General features: G+C 38.1%; 4 protein-coding genes across 9 annotated transcripts in view; 2 read left to right on the top strand and 2 right to left on the bottom strand.

The window, feature by feature from the left end:
• The window catches only part of LOC141906829 (DNA-directed RNA polymerases I, II, and III subunit RPABC3-like), a 38,921-nt gene extending 37,473 nt beyond the window's left edge, over positions 1–1,448 (bottom strand). The window contains exon 1 of one of the 2 annotated variants that reach the window (XM_074796247.1): positions 1,291–1,448. In XM_074796247.1, coding sequence (XP_074652348.1) covers positions 1,291–1,363 — 73 coding nt within the window. In that variant the 5' untranslated portion in view covers positions 1,364–1,448. Of the gene's footprint in view, positions 1–459; positions 479–1,290 lie in introns of those variants that run through there. The other variant, XM_074796251.1, reaches the window with a different exon arrangement.
• Positions 1,449–2,046: 598 nt separating this feature from the next.
• LOC141906805 (hormone-sensitive lipase-like) lies at positions 2,047–10,290 on the bottom strand. 5 transcript variants are annotated; one of them, XM_074796194.1, is made up of 9 exons: positions 10,268–10,290; positions 8,554–9,230; positions 7,994–8,161; positions 7,325–7,585; positions 6,839–6,952; positions 6,245–6,389; positions 5,524–5,742; positions 4,050–5,254; positions 2,047–3,402 (listed from the first exon to the last, which is right to left on the bottom strand). In XM_074796194.1, exons 2-9 carry the CDS (start codon positions 9,163–9,165, stop codon positions 3,151–3,153), a joined length of 2,976 nt encoding a protein of 991 aa, XP_074652295.1. In that variant the 5' UTR covers positions 9,166–9,230; positions 10,268–10,290; the 3' UTR covers positions 2,047–3,150. The 5 variants fall into 5 exon arrangements, with proteins under 5 accessions (XP_074652295.1, XP_074652291.1, XP_074652294.1 ...); XM_074796190.1 differs by lacking the exon at positions 10,268–10,290 and adding an exon at positions 10,132–10,253; XM_074796193.1 differs by lacking the exon at positions 10,268–10,290 and adding an exon at positions 10,166–10,243.
• A 361-nt stretch (positions 10,291–10,651) lies between these two features.
• On the top strand, positions 10,652–11,709 carry LOC141907287 (ubiquitin-fold modifier-conjugating enzyme 1). The gene is made up of 4 exons (XM_074796890.1): positions 10,652–10,779; positions 10,927–11,058; positions 11,270–11,437; positions 11,523–11,709. The coding sequence occupies exons 1-4, from the start codon at positions 10,657–10,659 to the stop codon at positions 11,616–11,618; spliced, it is 519 nt and encodes a 172-aa protein (XP_074652991.1). The 5' UTR covers positions 10,652–10,656; the 3' UTR covers positions 11,619–11,709.
• A 1,076-nt stretch (positions 11,710–12,785) lies between these two features.
• LOC141907337 (GATA zinc finger domain-containing protein 1-like) lies at positions 12,786–15,834 on the top strand. The gene is made up of 4 exons (XM_074796947.1): positions 12,786–13,167; positions 13,271–13,330; positions 13,789–13,969; positions 15,406–15,834. Exons 1-4 carry the CDS (start codon positions 12,853–12,855, stop codon positions 15,756–15,758), a joined length of 909 nt encoding a protein of 302 aa, XP_074653048.1. The 5' UTR covers positions 12,786–12,852; the 3' UTR covers positions 15,759–15,834.
• The last annotated feature ends 202 nt before the right edge of the window (positions 15,835–16,036 follow it).

The following is a 16,036-nucleotide window of genomic DNA, read 5'->3' on the forward strand; positions in this document are numbered from 1 at the left end:
TGATTCATACTCAACAGACCTCACAGTCGATTCATTACACAATCATGTGTGTAATAATTGTTTTCAGTATAAACTAGCTATCAATAAAATACTACATATCATTACTCAAGATTCAAAAAGCCCGAGACCTTTGTCAAAAAATGTATATATATATGTAAGTTACACTTCTTTTCTTTCCCAAAAGCATGCTCTAAATTCCAGTCGCTCTATTAGACTATGCCTAGGCCTACAGTAATTAGGCTAGACTCTAAACATACCTTAATACTTATCCTAATGAAAAAGTATAAAAAAATAAAGAGGACCTATCTATTTATTTTGGTAGTATATATGCATATAGGTATGCAAGAAGAGATTTTGTAAGGGGCAGCATTAGTCTGGCTTTTAGTAGACCTTGTTCCCAAACAATGTCTATATGTATGTATATATATATGCCAAATGTCACAGAGCCGACGGCGTCACCTGTATGATGAGCTGACGTTGACCGCGTAACACCGAACGTCAGACTCAGGCTCTACAAGTCGCCAACACTCCTCGGGTGACAGGTCACGTATCTCCTCCAAGCGGTCCTGGGTTCTTCGCTCCAGCTACCTACCACAGTGTCTGCACCAATGGGCCGGGACAAGCTGCGGGAAGCTTTATTAAACGACGAGGGGTGTCCTCAATTGACGAGTAACAGCACCCAAATTAAACAATGAATACCGAATAAAGTATATGATGATATCGCTTTATTTTACGAAAAGCTACCTTTCCATTCCGGTTTCTTTCCAAAACGGAAGCGTGTTCACAAAAATTACAAAAGAAGAGGGCGCCACAATACAGTATTAACATCCAGCGGAGCCACCCAATCACATTAGAATTAGGCTGAAAGTGCACATATAAGGTTGATTTTTATCCCTCATTTTGGGGGGACGAAGCTTTGAGCAGGAGACCACGTACATCATCTGGTATTCAGACTAGGGCAGCATCATCGAGCAATTAAGAACTGGTCGCAGTTGCGCAAAAATTGAAAGAGGCAGACAATGTGTGAGACACAGAGTAGATGGAAGCAAGGGCTGGACATAAACTTCAAAAAGGTTCTAAAACTCACACAATGGGTTAAAGTCTTTTAGTTTCGATTTTGCAACTTCTTCTTGGCAAGTGATGATAAAGACTCAAGACTACTACACAAGAGATACGGCGGTACCGACCTGGGCTGGGGGACGGTACCGACTTATCATCAAGTCATTTTATTTGATGATTTACTTTACTAATTAACATCAGCAGTCTACAAAACTGTCTGTAAAACCTCACCTCTTTCAAACTTCTTGCCATCTGGATCTATGTCTTTGACATCAAAGATATCTTCGAAAAGGACACCAGCCATTTCTTAATTTGTATATTCTGCAAAAAGTTGAAATTTTTGAGTTCAGTCACTTCCGCGTTTCCTCACTGGAGCCCGAACATGTAACAGGTTCGCAGAAAATGAAAATATTTCTAATTGCTTCTATACAAAACTTTATCAATAAATATCTTCAAAAGGTATTTAGACTATTTATAAAAATTTAATCGGCTGATTTTAGTCACTAATTACTCAAAAATTCATTTTTGAACTTTCAGAATGTGCATGGATAGGTGGCAGCACGTCCTAGTCATAGATTTGTCGGAACACAAATATTCTTCACGGAAATGAAAGTCAAAGGTCACGATTATGACGCATGATGATAACCGTGACATCAGCGGTGAAGGGTCACACATTCACGATCCAATAAATGAACAAATTCATCAAACTCGTAAAAATTATTTTTTTGAAAACATTTATTGCAATATGTATATATATATATATATATATATATATATATATATATATATATATATATATATATATATATATATATATATATATATATATATATATATATATATATATATATATATATATATATATATATATATATATATATATATATATATATATATATATATATATATATATATATATATATATATATATATATATATATATATATATATATATATATATATAATATATTCCTAATTCATTACCAACAACTAAAGTACATTTACTAGCACTACGATCCCATGAAACAGATTATATATAAATCACCTTTATATTTCGATACATTCAGAAGAATCGTTTAAAAATAAATGTAGTAGTAAAAATTTGACATGTAAATTAAAACAATAAGATCATTGTAAAAAGTACCGGTACGCAATCAACCAGAATACTGAATGACAGAACTGTTAAAATACAGCAAAGTTATTCAAAGGCCATGAATATTATGAAATGACAGTACTCATTTATTCAACATACACAAATTCCCTTGGTATTTACCCAGTCATGTAAAAAATATTTTTCTACATCAACACTGTAAGACCCATTCCCTCCCTGTCCATATAAATCAAATCAATTGACTTGAGTTCTATGCCCTTATATACCGCCCTTGAATGCAACCTAAGAATTCTGCAGTTCACACATAGTAGTTCTATTTTGCAAATATTTTACAGGATCAGCACTTTACTGATTTACACAAAATAATGCAATTTGAATCATCCATTTATTCGGTAAAGCAATATTCATAAATCAGTGGATATCATCAACACAATAAATGCTTTAGGGATATACTTAAATAAGATTGTCTTGCTTATGAGAAAGTCAGAAATGTACAAATACAGTAGACCCTGCTAAAGATGGATCTGTAAGGACCATGAAAATTTGAGAGATATCCAAGTTAGGTACTTATCATATAGTCACAGAAATATTTCAGGAAATCTCAAACAGTTCTCTAGAGTTGAGCGGAGTCTAACATGAATCAAACATATCATTGAAGTAAGGCATTTTACATGAATCTAAGGCCAAAAAAAATTGATACCTTGTTTCTCCGCTCTGCTGAGCTTAAATGTTGACCCGGCCGGCCGCCTATCTACCCTATACATTACTTTTTAAAAAATCGTGATCAATTTCACCATAACAGACCCGGCCGCTATAGAAATGAACTGTTTATAAATTTTATCATATTTTACAAAAATGACCCGGCCGCTGCAGAGAAACAAGGTATGATTTTTGTTTAGCCTCTAAATAATCATTGAAGTGAAAACATTTTCAAACATCATTACATAATTGCGAATTAACAACTATATCGAAAGACCAGTTCAACGTACATCACTCGGGTTTGAATTACTGTCCGTCATGTCGCAGTATTTCTTATATTTTCCCAGTAGTAATTGCCGGAGTTTTGCGACGCAGACATCACTGGCGCTTTTCGCTTCTTTGCTGATCAGTACAAAGTTCAGAAAACCATGCGGTAGATCCTTTACAACGGTGAGTCCGACATCGTTACCAATTCGTTGTAATCGTTTGGCGAACATGACCGAGTCGTCCAGAAGACTATCGAGTTCACTTGTCTGAAAGTATAACAAGGAAATAAGTAAAGCATTCATAGTTGGGACGATCTGTATGTTGACTTCTTATCCAATAATGATTTACATTTAGTGAATTAAACTGGAAATAGAAACTCAAAAATAGAAATGAATACTTTAACCCAGTTTTACTGCTGTATCAAGCCAGACAGTAAACTGCGTTTGGCGCAGAACCCATTGGATTATTACGGGCCCAACATGAAAAATGCTTGAAATTTTCCTACCCCAATTCATGTGTTCATTACCCATCATGGCTTTGACTGCCCCAGAATTCCCATAATGGTGGAGAAAAAAGACAGTGAGATCTGAGGCAAGCGCAGTCTAGTGTTTGGGGCCAGTTACTCAAAAGTTGGTTAAAGATAACGATTGGTAGAACACTATATCCGTGTTGACGCGGATCCGTGTCATCTTCAGGAATAATGAAGATTCATTATTCCTGAAGATGACTATTAGGATATAGTCGAAACGTTGAAATAAACTACTATCTCGAAGTTTCATTTTCGGACTTTTTATTATCATTGTGGGATTCTCTCCTCATTGGTTAAAGATAGTTTATGGATGAATGCCACTTTGTCAACTATCCACTGGTTAGCTCTAACCAACCAGCCTCTGATATAATAAATCATACTTACCACGAGTTCGATGGGAGGTAGTTGACTCAACCACTGATCTGACGCGTACCACGGTGACATCAGCGGATCCGATGGTATCGGTAGATGCCGATACTTGTACAATCTCGGTTGAATGTCCTCTTTAATCAGTAAACTGGAAGGTTTAACGCGTTGCGGAGTCGTCGGTTGTTTTTTCGGCGATGATCCCGCGATTAACGCCGGAGTCGATGAACTCTTCGCTATCCCGCGATTACTACTCTTGTAACCGAAGAGTTTACTCAGCGAGAAATTTCCGTATTCGAGTTTCGACGAAATTTTCGACGTAATCGACGACGAAAACGCCATGAAACCGTCGGTTACGTCATCGTCAGGACTCGGCGTGATGTCCAGTTCTTCAGAACTGCGGTGGAAATGAACGACCGGCTCGGTAGCTGATCGGTGATTTAGAAGGTGCTGGGGCGGGCGTTCGGGAATCGCCTCCAGGCTGTTCGATAGGTCTTCGTTCGCGGTTTGTAAACTCGACGGGCTCGAAGTGGAAACAGACGACGCGCGATAGTCAACTTCATCGGCCGGCGGACTAGAACGCGAATCGACTAGCGGACTAGAACGCGAATCGGTGTTTTCATACGCCCGACTGTCGATCAACAACACCGGATCGCTAGAATATCGACGATGGGTATTAACGACTTTCGGCTTCGCGACGAACTCCGCCGACTTTTTCGATGAATTCGCTTCGGCCGTTGTTTCCGCGATATCCGAACAGGAAACCGACTTTTCGATTTCGGAATCGATTTTCGCTGACGGACACCCGTTAGTGGCCGCGGCACCGGCGACGACCGGTAGTTTCAAGTCTGTATCGGATTCGACGACGAAATCGGACACGGACACCCCGCTGTCGACACCGTCAGCTGAATCGTTGCGACAGTCGGCCATATCGGTGCCGGTTTTCGATTTATCACAGACTGAATTATTTTCACAGTTTTCCGCGGTTGTTAAAATCGAACTCGAACGAGACGACGAATCGTTCAAACTCGATGATTCGTTATCGATATTCTCATCAGCAGACGACGCCAGTTCTAAAATAATGTCGTCGCTTCCGAGTAGAAAACTGGCGCGCGACAATTTGTCGGGACTCGTTGAAAACTCGGATAGAGGAGTTGCGTAACTCGACGAGGTCATTGAGTCTGGAATGTCAGGGATATCGCTTTCATCCAAACCGGCATACGCTGAAAACAATCAATATCCTTTAGTTAAATACACATTCAGCGCCATTGATGAGATTCATAGCTTAACAAGTGAGAGACATTTCATACTGATTCGTTGATTGCAGATTGAATTTCAACTAAAATATCACGTTCAGGGTACCATGGCCACTTTTTTACTGTTTTTCTGCACGTGCGATTTGAAATCTGTGTGGTTAGGATATTATGTGTGAAATCATTTCATATTAGATCGTAACCACACGGACAGTGTTTCATCAATGTTTATCATTTACCTGCTAGACATCTGCTGAGTAATCCTATTGGAAGCAGCGGATCCATAGTCGCTAACAGTCGCGACGGACCAGGCACATATCGCACGAGGGTCGGTGTGTAAACTGCTACGATGCCGTCAGGCATTCGGATTCCTAATTCAGCGGCTTTCAACGCGGTTGCAATGACGAGGTTTCCACCAGCGCTATCTCCTACTAAACAGATGTGCTCACCAGTAGAACCTAGCGATAAATCAAGTAGCATTTCATAGTATCATACAATTTTTTTGATATATCATAGAAATGATGATGGGGTGAGATTGGAGCATGGTGCATTTTCACATCTTTTATCCTTTTCAACTTTGTTCACTATAAAAAACCTGGATTTTTTTCACATTTCTTATCACATTGAAATAATCAAAATATGAATATTCTTTATGAAAATTATTGTGAGCGTTGATATGATGACGCAGTCTATAAAATCAGACTCATAAGAATAGGCCTCAATGAAAAGGAGCGAAAATACACATGCTCTTCTTAATCAAGGCTGAAAAAGAAAGAACATTCTGCAGAAAAGCACATCAAAATATTCTGCCACCAAAATTTCAACTGATTTCACACATTTTTGTAAATATTCACTTTTTTTTCGCTGTTCTCTACAGTGAACTTTGAGATATGTTCACAAAGTTCACATTAATTAATCGATCAATCTCACTCCTACAATGATCTAAATTCCAGTACATACCTAACCAATCACAGTTATCGACAGCCCAGGCGTACGTGTAGATACATTCCTCTAAAGCACGAGGGTACGGGAACTGTGGAGCCAATGAGTAATCGATGCTCAATATCGGTACCTTCAAATCTTTGGCCCAATGACGAAGATAAGTCTAAACAAATGAATAGAAAAACATTCAACTTAACTACAGGCTTTATAGTGAATCAGATACTGGTCTATCAGTGGCGGATCTGGAAGTGTAAGGCCTAGGTCCAGAAGAAAAGGTATTTCTCGGATAGAGCAGAGGATGAGGGTAAAATTTATAGGTTTTAACGATCTGTCTTGATGAAAAGGGTAACCTCGATAGGAAGGTAGGGATCTGAAACCCGGAGACCATGTCTAAATCTACCCCTGTATACACGGTCAAACTTGGTTCAGTCACCATCAGATTGTCGCATTACTTAAGTTATCTTAATTTTGAGTTCCAATTATCATTTGCAATTCAACTTACTAACCGCAAGTTATTACTTTTTGATAATTCATCAACATAACATTTGTCCCCACTACGACGAGTTAAGCGAGTTTTACTTTACTTTATAAGCCAGTATTCAATTAAAATACCTCATGCGATTTAGACGACTGCGCTACCCAACCACCTCCATGACAGTGTATAATCAGACAAGGCGACGGAGGCGAAGACTTGTGGCCAAACATATCTTTCGGGCACAAATGTTCCTGGAATAATTCAATAAAAGCTACATTCAACATAAATTCATGAACGAAAACCTTATTTCAAAAGCCTTAGAACGAGCATAATCGGAATAGATTAGCTATTTGGCTGATTAGTGTCAATCATCATAATCGGGTATGTTGGTTGAAATTATCCAATATGGCGCACTCAACAGCGACTTCAACCCCCAAATGCTATCTTTAGATTAGATAATCGGCATACGCTAATCGATTATGATAACCAACGTTCATAAAAATGATGGATTATGACATAATCCATGCTCATATTAAAACATTTTGCATAATCATGTACACTAATCGAGTGTTCATAAATAGGCCTCAAGTCTAGTCACAGTAGAAAGTTAAGAATGATCTCACCTGGCCCTCGCGGAACTCGTGAGATATGAGTCTAGTGTGTATAACTCCGGGGTCGCCGTGAGATGACGGTGGGTTAATCGTAACGAGACGAGTTCCATCTCGGGATGGCATCTGATAAACTTCCGGTTGTATATCGATCACCTGACTTACTCTAACCGGTGGACAGACGATCATCGGTAAAGTCTGCACGATTTCGGTCTCCGCTAAATTCCAGAATCCTTTACAGAAATTCACATCCGCGTTGAAAACAGCATTGCAAACCTGAGGTAATAAATCAATATTATAGTAATAATAATCAAACTAAAATCAATTATACAAAAAAAATGTAAAATACAACCACTTTCACCGCTTTCTGCCAATTTACAAATTCCCTGATTTTTCCATGTGATCACACAAAATTCCCAAAAAGTGAATCAGAGAAATTTCTAGGCTTAAAACGTTACAATTTGTTCATTTAATGAATCACATAGTGATAAAGAGAGGATTTCTCAACCAGGTTTCGTCTGGACCTTTTTTTGGTCTTTCGTTGGTGAACTGATTCACCCGATGAAGTTTATCTGCACTAGTAGTGAAAGCTCATAATATATTCTAATAAAGTCAGTGACCAGTACAATCTTCTCATGTAGGCTACATATATCTAGAAAAATGTCAGTTAAAATTGATAGTTACTTTCTGAGCCCTCAATTCAGGATTCATTAGATATTTTCCGCCACTCATAAGGGATGATGTGAACTTTGACATAGACGTGCCGTGAAGTTCAGCTTTTTCGTAGTTTTCACTGTACCACGCCAACGCCACATTTAAACCATTCAGAGGTTTCTGCATCGATTCACAAAACTGTAATTCAAAATTTAGACGAAAGTTTATTGAAAACGAATTCAGTTTTGATGGCACTGATCTGGTGGGATAGCTACAGGCACTTATGTAGGTAAAAAGCCCCAAGGTAATCCTGGGCCTAGTTTCCCAAGTTCAGCCTCTAGGCTTTCACTGCTTTCTTCATTTAAATGCTATTTGTCCAGGGTTTAAGATTATACGTCTATAAAACTTGGCCCTAGGGATTATTACCTGAGGATTTTAAGAGTATTTTGGGGTATTTCTTCCAAGGGAGAATTTTACATTGAGGGATAATTTAGGTGGGGAATTTGTCCCCTGGGTGATTTTACCTCGGGATATTTATATCAGGGGCTTTTAACTGCGGACCAAGGCACATGGTACTCATTGAATATTACCTGAAATCCTAAACATCTTCCAAAAAAACATTCCATATTGATCGTTTCGAGTTCTTTGAGCAATGCGTCAATCAGGGGACTTTCTCGTTCAAGAATTTCTTCCTTCGCGAACAGGTCGCCTTCCTGCGACCATTCGGGTAGTTTTTTGACGTACGCGCAACAAGACTTCAACTGTCCGAGGCAAGTCACGTACGTTTCGAGTTCCCGACAATAATAACCGCTGCGGAACAACAATGAATCACAATTCGCCGAAACGTACTTCGCCAAACGCAAAATAATCAAACAACATTTACGAATAACGAGAATTAAACTTCGATAGCCGTTCGCGCGAATCGCGCCGAAGTCGCATTTCGGTGCGACTTCGAATAACATAATCACGAGTTCTTCGACTCCTAGTTCTAAATGTTCGTAAAGCAGGCAGAACGTCGCGTGGAAACGCTGCCGATAGCTATCGGAACAGTCCTGGAAATATTCCATATTCCTGATCGCCAGCGACCGTAGCGTTTTGAAAAGTAGTATTATCTCGCGATGTTCTTGTTCATCTTTTTGAGCGTTCATCATCTTGTTCAACGCGGTCGCATCGTTTGATGCGCCGTCATCGGTCGTATCCATTTTGAGCGGCTCGATGTCAATAAGCCGCCAATAATAGTTAGAGTTTGGTCTTAATCAAAAAATGCCTGAAAATAATGAACAAACACATTCTAACGATTAGGCCAACACAATATAGAATTAATATTAGTAGATAGGAAGGTTATAAAAAACATTACGCTATAACCAAACTGACCAAACTAGATAAAGATAAAGACAGACAAGTAAAGAGTAATACACTCCTACACTACAATATTCACTCTTCGTTATGTCTTTCTTGGGCGACAGGCTCAACAATATAATCAAATTTGGTCAGCCTACACAGTAAATCATTCAAATTTACAATACAGTTGTTAATTGTCATGGTTGTTCACCTATTAGCCTAGTCTAGTACCTAGCCGTCGTTCTACACAAACAAATTGTTGTTGTAGGGAACCGGTAGGTAACAACGTCAACGTATTCAGACTACAAATGTCTATTTCAACCTGACTAGAGAGCATTCTGGGTGGCCTAGCTTGATCATTTTAGGTAGTACATACCTGATAAAGGTCTTAATAGGACCAGAAAGGACAGGCAGTCAACCTAAATCATCATTTTCTAATCCATTTGAAACTGTACTGAAGGATATCTAAAAAGTCTTCACTGAAAGGGGTTAAATGAAGAAAATAGACTCCATGATTTGAAAGTTTAACAATATGTTTCCATGCCTACATACCAAACTTCAGTTGGTAGGCATGGAAACATATTGTTAAACTTTCAAATCATGGAGTCACAATTCTCTTCATTTAACCCCTTTCAGTGAAGACTTTTTGGATATTCTTCAATACAGTTTCAAATGGATTAAAAAACGATGATTTAGGTTGACTGCCGGTCCTTTCTGGTCCTATTAAGACCTTTATCAGGTATGTACTACCAAAAATTAGTGAGCTAGTAGGCCACCCGGAATGCTCTCAAGTCAGGTTGAAATAGACATTAATAAGTAGGCCTAACCTGTAATTAATTAGGTCTAGAGACAATACATCACCAGATCACCAAGTTGTCTGCATTTCGATGAAAGTCCAAAAACATTTTTTTAAAGCCAGCCTTATGTTATCAAAATCCATAAACTAGAGCGTACAATGTTTACCTAAGTGAAGTGTGTAATTCGAACTTTGACAGCTGGCGTTATTTGAGATTGGGGTAACTCGAATTGATTATCCAGCCGTTCCCGATATGGACGCCATTCGCCAGAACAACAACCAAAGTTTCAGGTTTATTGAAATATACGATTCAAATCAGAAATGTTTAATCATGGCTCTCCAATCTTATTCTCGGCTTTAAAAATCGTGAAACTTGGTCCTTAAAACGAGTGATTTTACATGGCTATTTTCAAGAGCCTCCAGGATCGGGAAATTTCTGATGAATGACTCCCGATAACAAGTTCATCAAAGTCCATATCCGCGATATGAAGATTTGAAGAGAATAAAACAAGTAATCGGACTGAATAATCCGATCCGGGATTTCCCTATTGACAAAATGGTGGACGAAGCGACGAAAAAAACATTGGCCAAGATCCCGATGCTAAAAACAAAAGCCGGGCCTCGAGACAAAGAGTTATGGATCCAGCGACTGAAAGAAGAATACCATTGCTTGATTAAGGTGAATTTTTGTGTCGATTCGTTCATTACTTACAGAGAATTGGCGTTAAATATGTCACAATTTCTTCCAACGAGTTGTACTAATTATCGAAAAAAACAGATTTGTCCGCTCTCGATCTAGCCTGATTAGTACTGTGTTCTTTTTCAGTACGTTCATAATAACAAGGAAGCCGACAATGACTGGTTCCGGCTAGAATCGAATAAAGAAGGAACAAGATGGTTTGGAAAATGCTGGATGATCCACCAACTTCTCAAATATGAATTCGAAATAGAGTTTGATGTGAGTGTAGCCGCTTAACCTCTGCAGTCAAAGAGTTTAACGCAACTGTAATGAGGTCTTTACGTTTGACTCACAATCTAAGCTCATCTCTCTTAAATTGTTTTTATCAGAGTGCATCCATAAAAAGTCTTATTTTTGTCTTGTATCAGTATGGTTTTGTCTAAAAATATCTATATTAAATTTTCTCTTTCATTTGTTGTTATTTTTGCAGATACCTATAACATATCCAACTACAGCCCCTGAAATTGCAATTCCTGAACTAGATGGTAAAACAGCTAAAATGTATCGCGGAGGAAAGATCTGTCTGACTGACCATTTTAAACCTCTGTGGGCTAGGAATGTTCCTAAATTTGGTATAGGCCACGCAATGGCATTAGGGGTATGTCTTTTTGGTTGCTTCAAGAAAATTTCTTCAAGCTTTACTAAATTCATTTGATGATGCTGATTTGTGTTGATTTTTGTAGCTCGGTCCATGGTTAGCTGTAGAAATTCCAGATCTAATAGAGAAGGGTATCGTAGTACATAAATCAAGTAATGAAGCTGCGACCACTTCATCATAGATTACATTATTTACAATTGGTGCTGATATCTGTTTTGAAATAAAGACTTTTATTTATTATTGAAAGAAATTTCAATGAAGTTTATGTATGTTCAGGTCTCTGATAATAAAGATTATGAATGAATGGAATGATTAAAGTTTTTTTCACAATTTTCTATATGATTTCATAATGAAGGATCAGGGTCTGTTAAGAGAAAGTGAAGTGCAAAGAAATTCGAACAGAAACATAGATATACGTTAATCGTAAATTATAGATAACAAATAAAAAGCACCACTTGAAATCAAATAATTCAATTGTTACAAAAATTTGTATCATCGTATCATTAATTACCTAACAGCAGCAAAATTCTATTCCTGAGAACAATTGTGATTTTTCTTTTTCATTAACGAGTTTAATGAAATTTTTGACGAATATGTTACGATAAAAAATGTTCCCACAAAGGAAAATATTTGTATTTTTTATTTTTTTCTGAAAAATACCAATTCTAATTCCATTTTCTTAGATATTTCAGCAAAAATACATATTTCGATTTTTAGTTGCGAGCACTTATTCCGCATGAAATTTTTGTTTCCCTATCACCTTGACTTGCAACTGTTTTAGCTTAATACGATTAAAAGCATTTGTATTTCTTAATTTATTTCTATAGAATACAGCGTAGTCTTTCATTGCATGATCGAAAACTTTAGTTTGAATCCAAATATCCCACCGTCTCGAAGTGAGCACAGTGTGAGGAGTGATGCCGCGGCGAACTGTGATAGTGAGCAGATATTTTTCAGTCAGTGTCTTATTGCGGAAACGAAATATCAAGACCTCGATTCAGCTATCGAAAATATTCTCTTACATCTACATTAATTAATTCATCTATGCCTAGACCTTATTTTTTCCCTTTAAAAGAAATAAGTCATTTTACACATAAAATATTTTCTTCTTATAAATCAACCTTTCAAATGAATTATTAGTCAGAACATTTTCCTTATCGTTATTGTTGAATCATTTTCGATATTTACGACGGATCAGAATATTCAATCAACTCAAAATGTTCTTCCATTCGTCTAGCGCGTGCCTAGATATTTCGCCGTTTCGTCAAATATTGTCGTGAGTTTGGGTTTTTTCGGGACCTGACATGACAGGTAAGACCTGTCATGTCAGGTCTTGAGGTTCTGGAAACTCTGCAGACATACATCATTCCAAAAATTATTTTCCTTCCAATTAATTCGGAAAATCGTGCTAGAAAATGCCTCTAGGAGTGAAACCGATCTGCACAACGTGCAAAACGACGAACACTACGATGTGGCGAAAAGGTTCGCAAGGTGAAGTTCTGTGTAACGCGTGCGGTTTGAAACAACAACAAAACGGCAGCAACAACGAATCGGACAAGTGCAGCAACAAATCAAACAGTAGCAGCTTGAATGGAAGCAGTTATCATCGAGATCTTCACATCCCGCAAAGGAAGAGTTCAAGAATTAAACCGATGCCGCGTCCTCGGGGTACCTCAGCCGCCAAGTGGTCGAGTAAGGGTAAAAGCCGCCGTATGATTTTCAAAAGAAATGTAAGTTGACACAAACCCGGTCCGACAATCCCATTTTTTTATGAGTATTTTTCGGATAAGATTTTCAAGGATTATGCTGAATTTCTAATTGTTGTCGTTGTAGCCAATTAAATCTCCGTCATCGGTTTCTACTGTTGTTACATCTGACTGGGTTTTCTATCAGGTATGAAGAAGAAGAGCACGTGTTTACGGGTTTATACACAGGGTTTTTACAGATCGGAGAATTCTGCTGGACTTTCACGAAAAGTTGGGGAATTTCAATCGTCAGTGTCTTGATATTCTTGCCGGTGATGAGGCATGGGTGTCATAGAGACAGGCCAATTTTTGTTGTTCGTTTGTTTTGGCGTTACGTCGCTTGGATCTTGGCTTCCCAAGACTAATCCGATTGGATTATTCATTTAACCTCAATACAGGACGGGCTTTGAAGTGTTGCCCGCACGCTGTAAGCAGCCAGCAGGACTCGAACCTGCTTGTCAATTTAATCAGGGAATTTTGGATTCCATGATCTGTAAGAACCCTACAATTATTACGTACCTTATTATTACATTTAGCTCTAAATGTCTATGTTACATTAGTGAAAAATTGTCGTAGATTTTGAGTGAATGTTTTTTTATTTTTCAGGGATGTTATTTCCAAGTTGGTGACATCGTTTCACTTCTCGATCACGACGGAGGTATTTATTACGCGCAGATACGAGGTTTCATGCAAGATCAGTTTTTAGAAAAGAGCGCCATTATAACGTGGCTACTGCCGACTGAAGCTACGTGCGGAGATAGATTTGATCCGGCTACTTATATCTTAGGTGAGTTGTGTCAATTCAAAATTCCGGAGTTCATATCCACCTCAAAGACTGGCATTATCTTCAGGGTCCCTACAACTCCTTGAATCCTTGAAAACTCCTTGATTTTTGAATATATTTTTCAAGGTCCTTGAAAATCCTTTAATTTTGAGAAATATCCATAATCTCCTTGAAACTCCTTAAATTCTGGGAAAGTCCTATTAAAAATTTTCAAAAGGTCCTTTTCAGAAGACAGTGTATTTATTCTATTATTCTTCATTGTGTGACTTGTGAGTGAAAGTTGTTTCACTTTGAGATTTATAACATTTAAACATGTAAAACCAAAACGGCACACACAACAACTGATCAAAATTTGAAGAAAACATGGATTTTGTTTTTGAATTTTCGACTTTTTTTCCTTATATATGACCGCGAAAACCTCCTTGAATTTTTAAAATTACTCCTTGAAAATTCCTTGAAAAGTCCTTGAATTCTGGATACCAGGAATTGTAGGAACCTTGATCTTTAACGCGGGGGTAAACTCAACTCATTTTCAATTGAGTTAACCCCCTGGCATCTTCACCCGTCAAGGGATTCGAACCCACTACGCTAAAGCTGTTCGCCGAACCCCTTGACCTCACGAGTCGATGGAGTCGTTACTAGCCGACCAGAATCCGGTCGTACCAATCACAGCGCTTGTAACAAACGACTTTAGGCTTCTATTGGTTTTCCCGTTAAATGGACCAATCAGCGAACGTTTTACTGAACAAGGAAGTATTTCGCAAATCGATATATGACGTCATGCGCAACAGCGCCAGTAATGAAATCACGCTTCGTGAGGCCAGGGGGCTGGTGGAAGCGAGTTCGGGAGTGATACCGGACCCCTGGCAAGCGAGGATGACCCCCTGGTTAAAGTTAACACCGCACTATAAAACCGCGCCAGGTTCCATTGATTGAAAGTTCATTTGATATAATATATCGTTCCCACAGTTACATGAATTCAAAATTCCAAAGTTTTTCATGGATGATATCAATTTTCCCTTATGGATTTAGGCGTACTTTAAATGGATATATGCGATCATAGGCCTGCTACTGGGATGTAAATATTTCAGTGGTGGCCGGTCGATAGCGATTTTCTATAAGCTTGCTGAAGAAGGTTGCTCTTGGGCAAGTAATCGACATTGCAGAGCTATGCTATATGATGTTAAAATAAACTTCTCAAAGTAATATCTATCAAGTTTTTCACAATTTCCGTTTTGTAGGTACCATTATAAGTTCTAGCATTACTGTCAGACCTCATTTTCAAGTTGGAAATTACTGGGATGGTGCAGAGGGTTGTGCATTGTTATCTACATCATTGGGATCCCAGATTGATGAACTTTGAAAACCTTTTCACATCATCCACACTATTGCCTTCTTTCACTTCCATTTTAATGCGTATTTGAATATTATTTTTTCAGGACCTGAAGAAGATCTGCCGAGGAAACTCGAGTTTATGGAGTTCGTTTGTCACGCGCCATCCGAGTATTTCAAAGCTAAATTAGGTCCGTTTCCAACGATTCCGAATCAACCGGAATTATGTTACATCTGGACTACGTTTGGCTCGTGCATACGAACAATCCCGACTAAAGATGAAATATTCGGCCCGTGTTCGAAAGAGGATTTGTTACTGGATTCCGATTCGTCATACCACGGAGGAGCTACGAGTCGGTCGCTGTCAGGAGGTAATGTAGGACGACCGAGGAAACCTCGCGAACGCAAGATTTCTGTCACCGCGAAAGATAAAGACGTTGAAGAAATCATGGAGTTTTAAACCGGATTGAAGATCTATGAGATTTTGAGAATTGTTAAATTGTGCGCATTTATTTAATTGTATATTATTACCTACTGCCTGTAATAAAATTGTCTTTTTATACGATACACATGTATTTGTTTTATATCTGATCTAGTATTATGAATTTGTAGTGGAACCTCATTAAAATCACCTCACAGATAATGATTTTAAGAACGAAGAATTTTGTCCTAAATGGAATGACTTCAATTATTTCATCCTGGATATAACAAATTATTGGTATAAATATATGGTATTGC

Source organism: Tubulanus polymorphus, chromosome 6 (assembly GCF_964204645.1).
Source record: "Tubulanus polymorphus chromosome 6, tnTubPoly1.2, whole genome shotgun sequence".
Classification (NCBI taxonomy): domain Eukaryota; kingdom Metazoa; phylum Nemertea; class Palaeonemertea; order Tubulaniformes; family Tubulanidae; genus Tubulanus; species Tubulanus polymorphus.

Excerpts from the sequence above, each read along its gene's own strand:
- LOC141907337 (XM_074796947.1), top strand. The coding sequence starts at position 12,853 with ATGCCTCTAGGAGTGAAACCGATCTGCACAACGTGCAAAACGACGAAC. Across the intron at positions 13,168-13,270 it reads GTATGATTTTCAAAAGAAAT|CCAATTAAATCTCCGTCATC; the intron begins GTAAGTTGACAC and ends TTGTCGTTGTAG. Across the intron at positions 13,970-15,405 it reads TCCGGCTACTTATATCTTAG|GACCTGAAGAAGATCTGCCG; the intron begins GTGAGTTGTGTC and ends TTATTTTTTCAG.
- LOC141907287 (XM_074796890.1), top strand. The coding sequence starts at position 10,657 with ATGGTGGACGAAGCGACGAAAAAAACATTGGCCAAGATCCCGATGCTA. Across the intron at positions 10,780-10,926 it reads AATACCATTGCTTGATTAAG|TACGTTCATAATAACAAGGA; the intron begins GTGAATTTTTGT and ends GTTCTTTTTCAG. Across the intron at positions 11,438-11,522 it reads GCCACGCAATGGCATTAGGG|CTCGGTCCATGGTTAGCTGT; the intron begins GTATGTCTTTTT and ends TGATTTTTGTAG.
- LOC141906805 (XM_074796194.1), bottom strand. The coding sequence starts at position 9,165 with ATGGATACGACCGATGACGGCGCATCAAACGATGCGACCGCGTTGAAC. Across the intron at positions 8,162-8,553 it reads GAAGATGTTTAGGATTTCAG|TTTTGTGAATCGATGCAGAA; the intron begins GTAATATTCAAT and ends TTTGAATTACAG. Across the intron at positions 5,743-6,244 it reads CGATAACTGTGATTGGTTAG|GTTCTACTGGTGAGCACATC; the intron begins GTATGTACTGGA and ends ATTTATCGCTAG.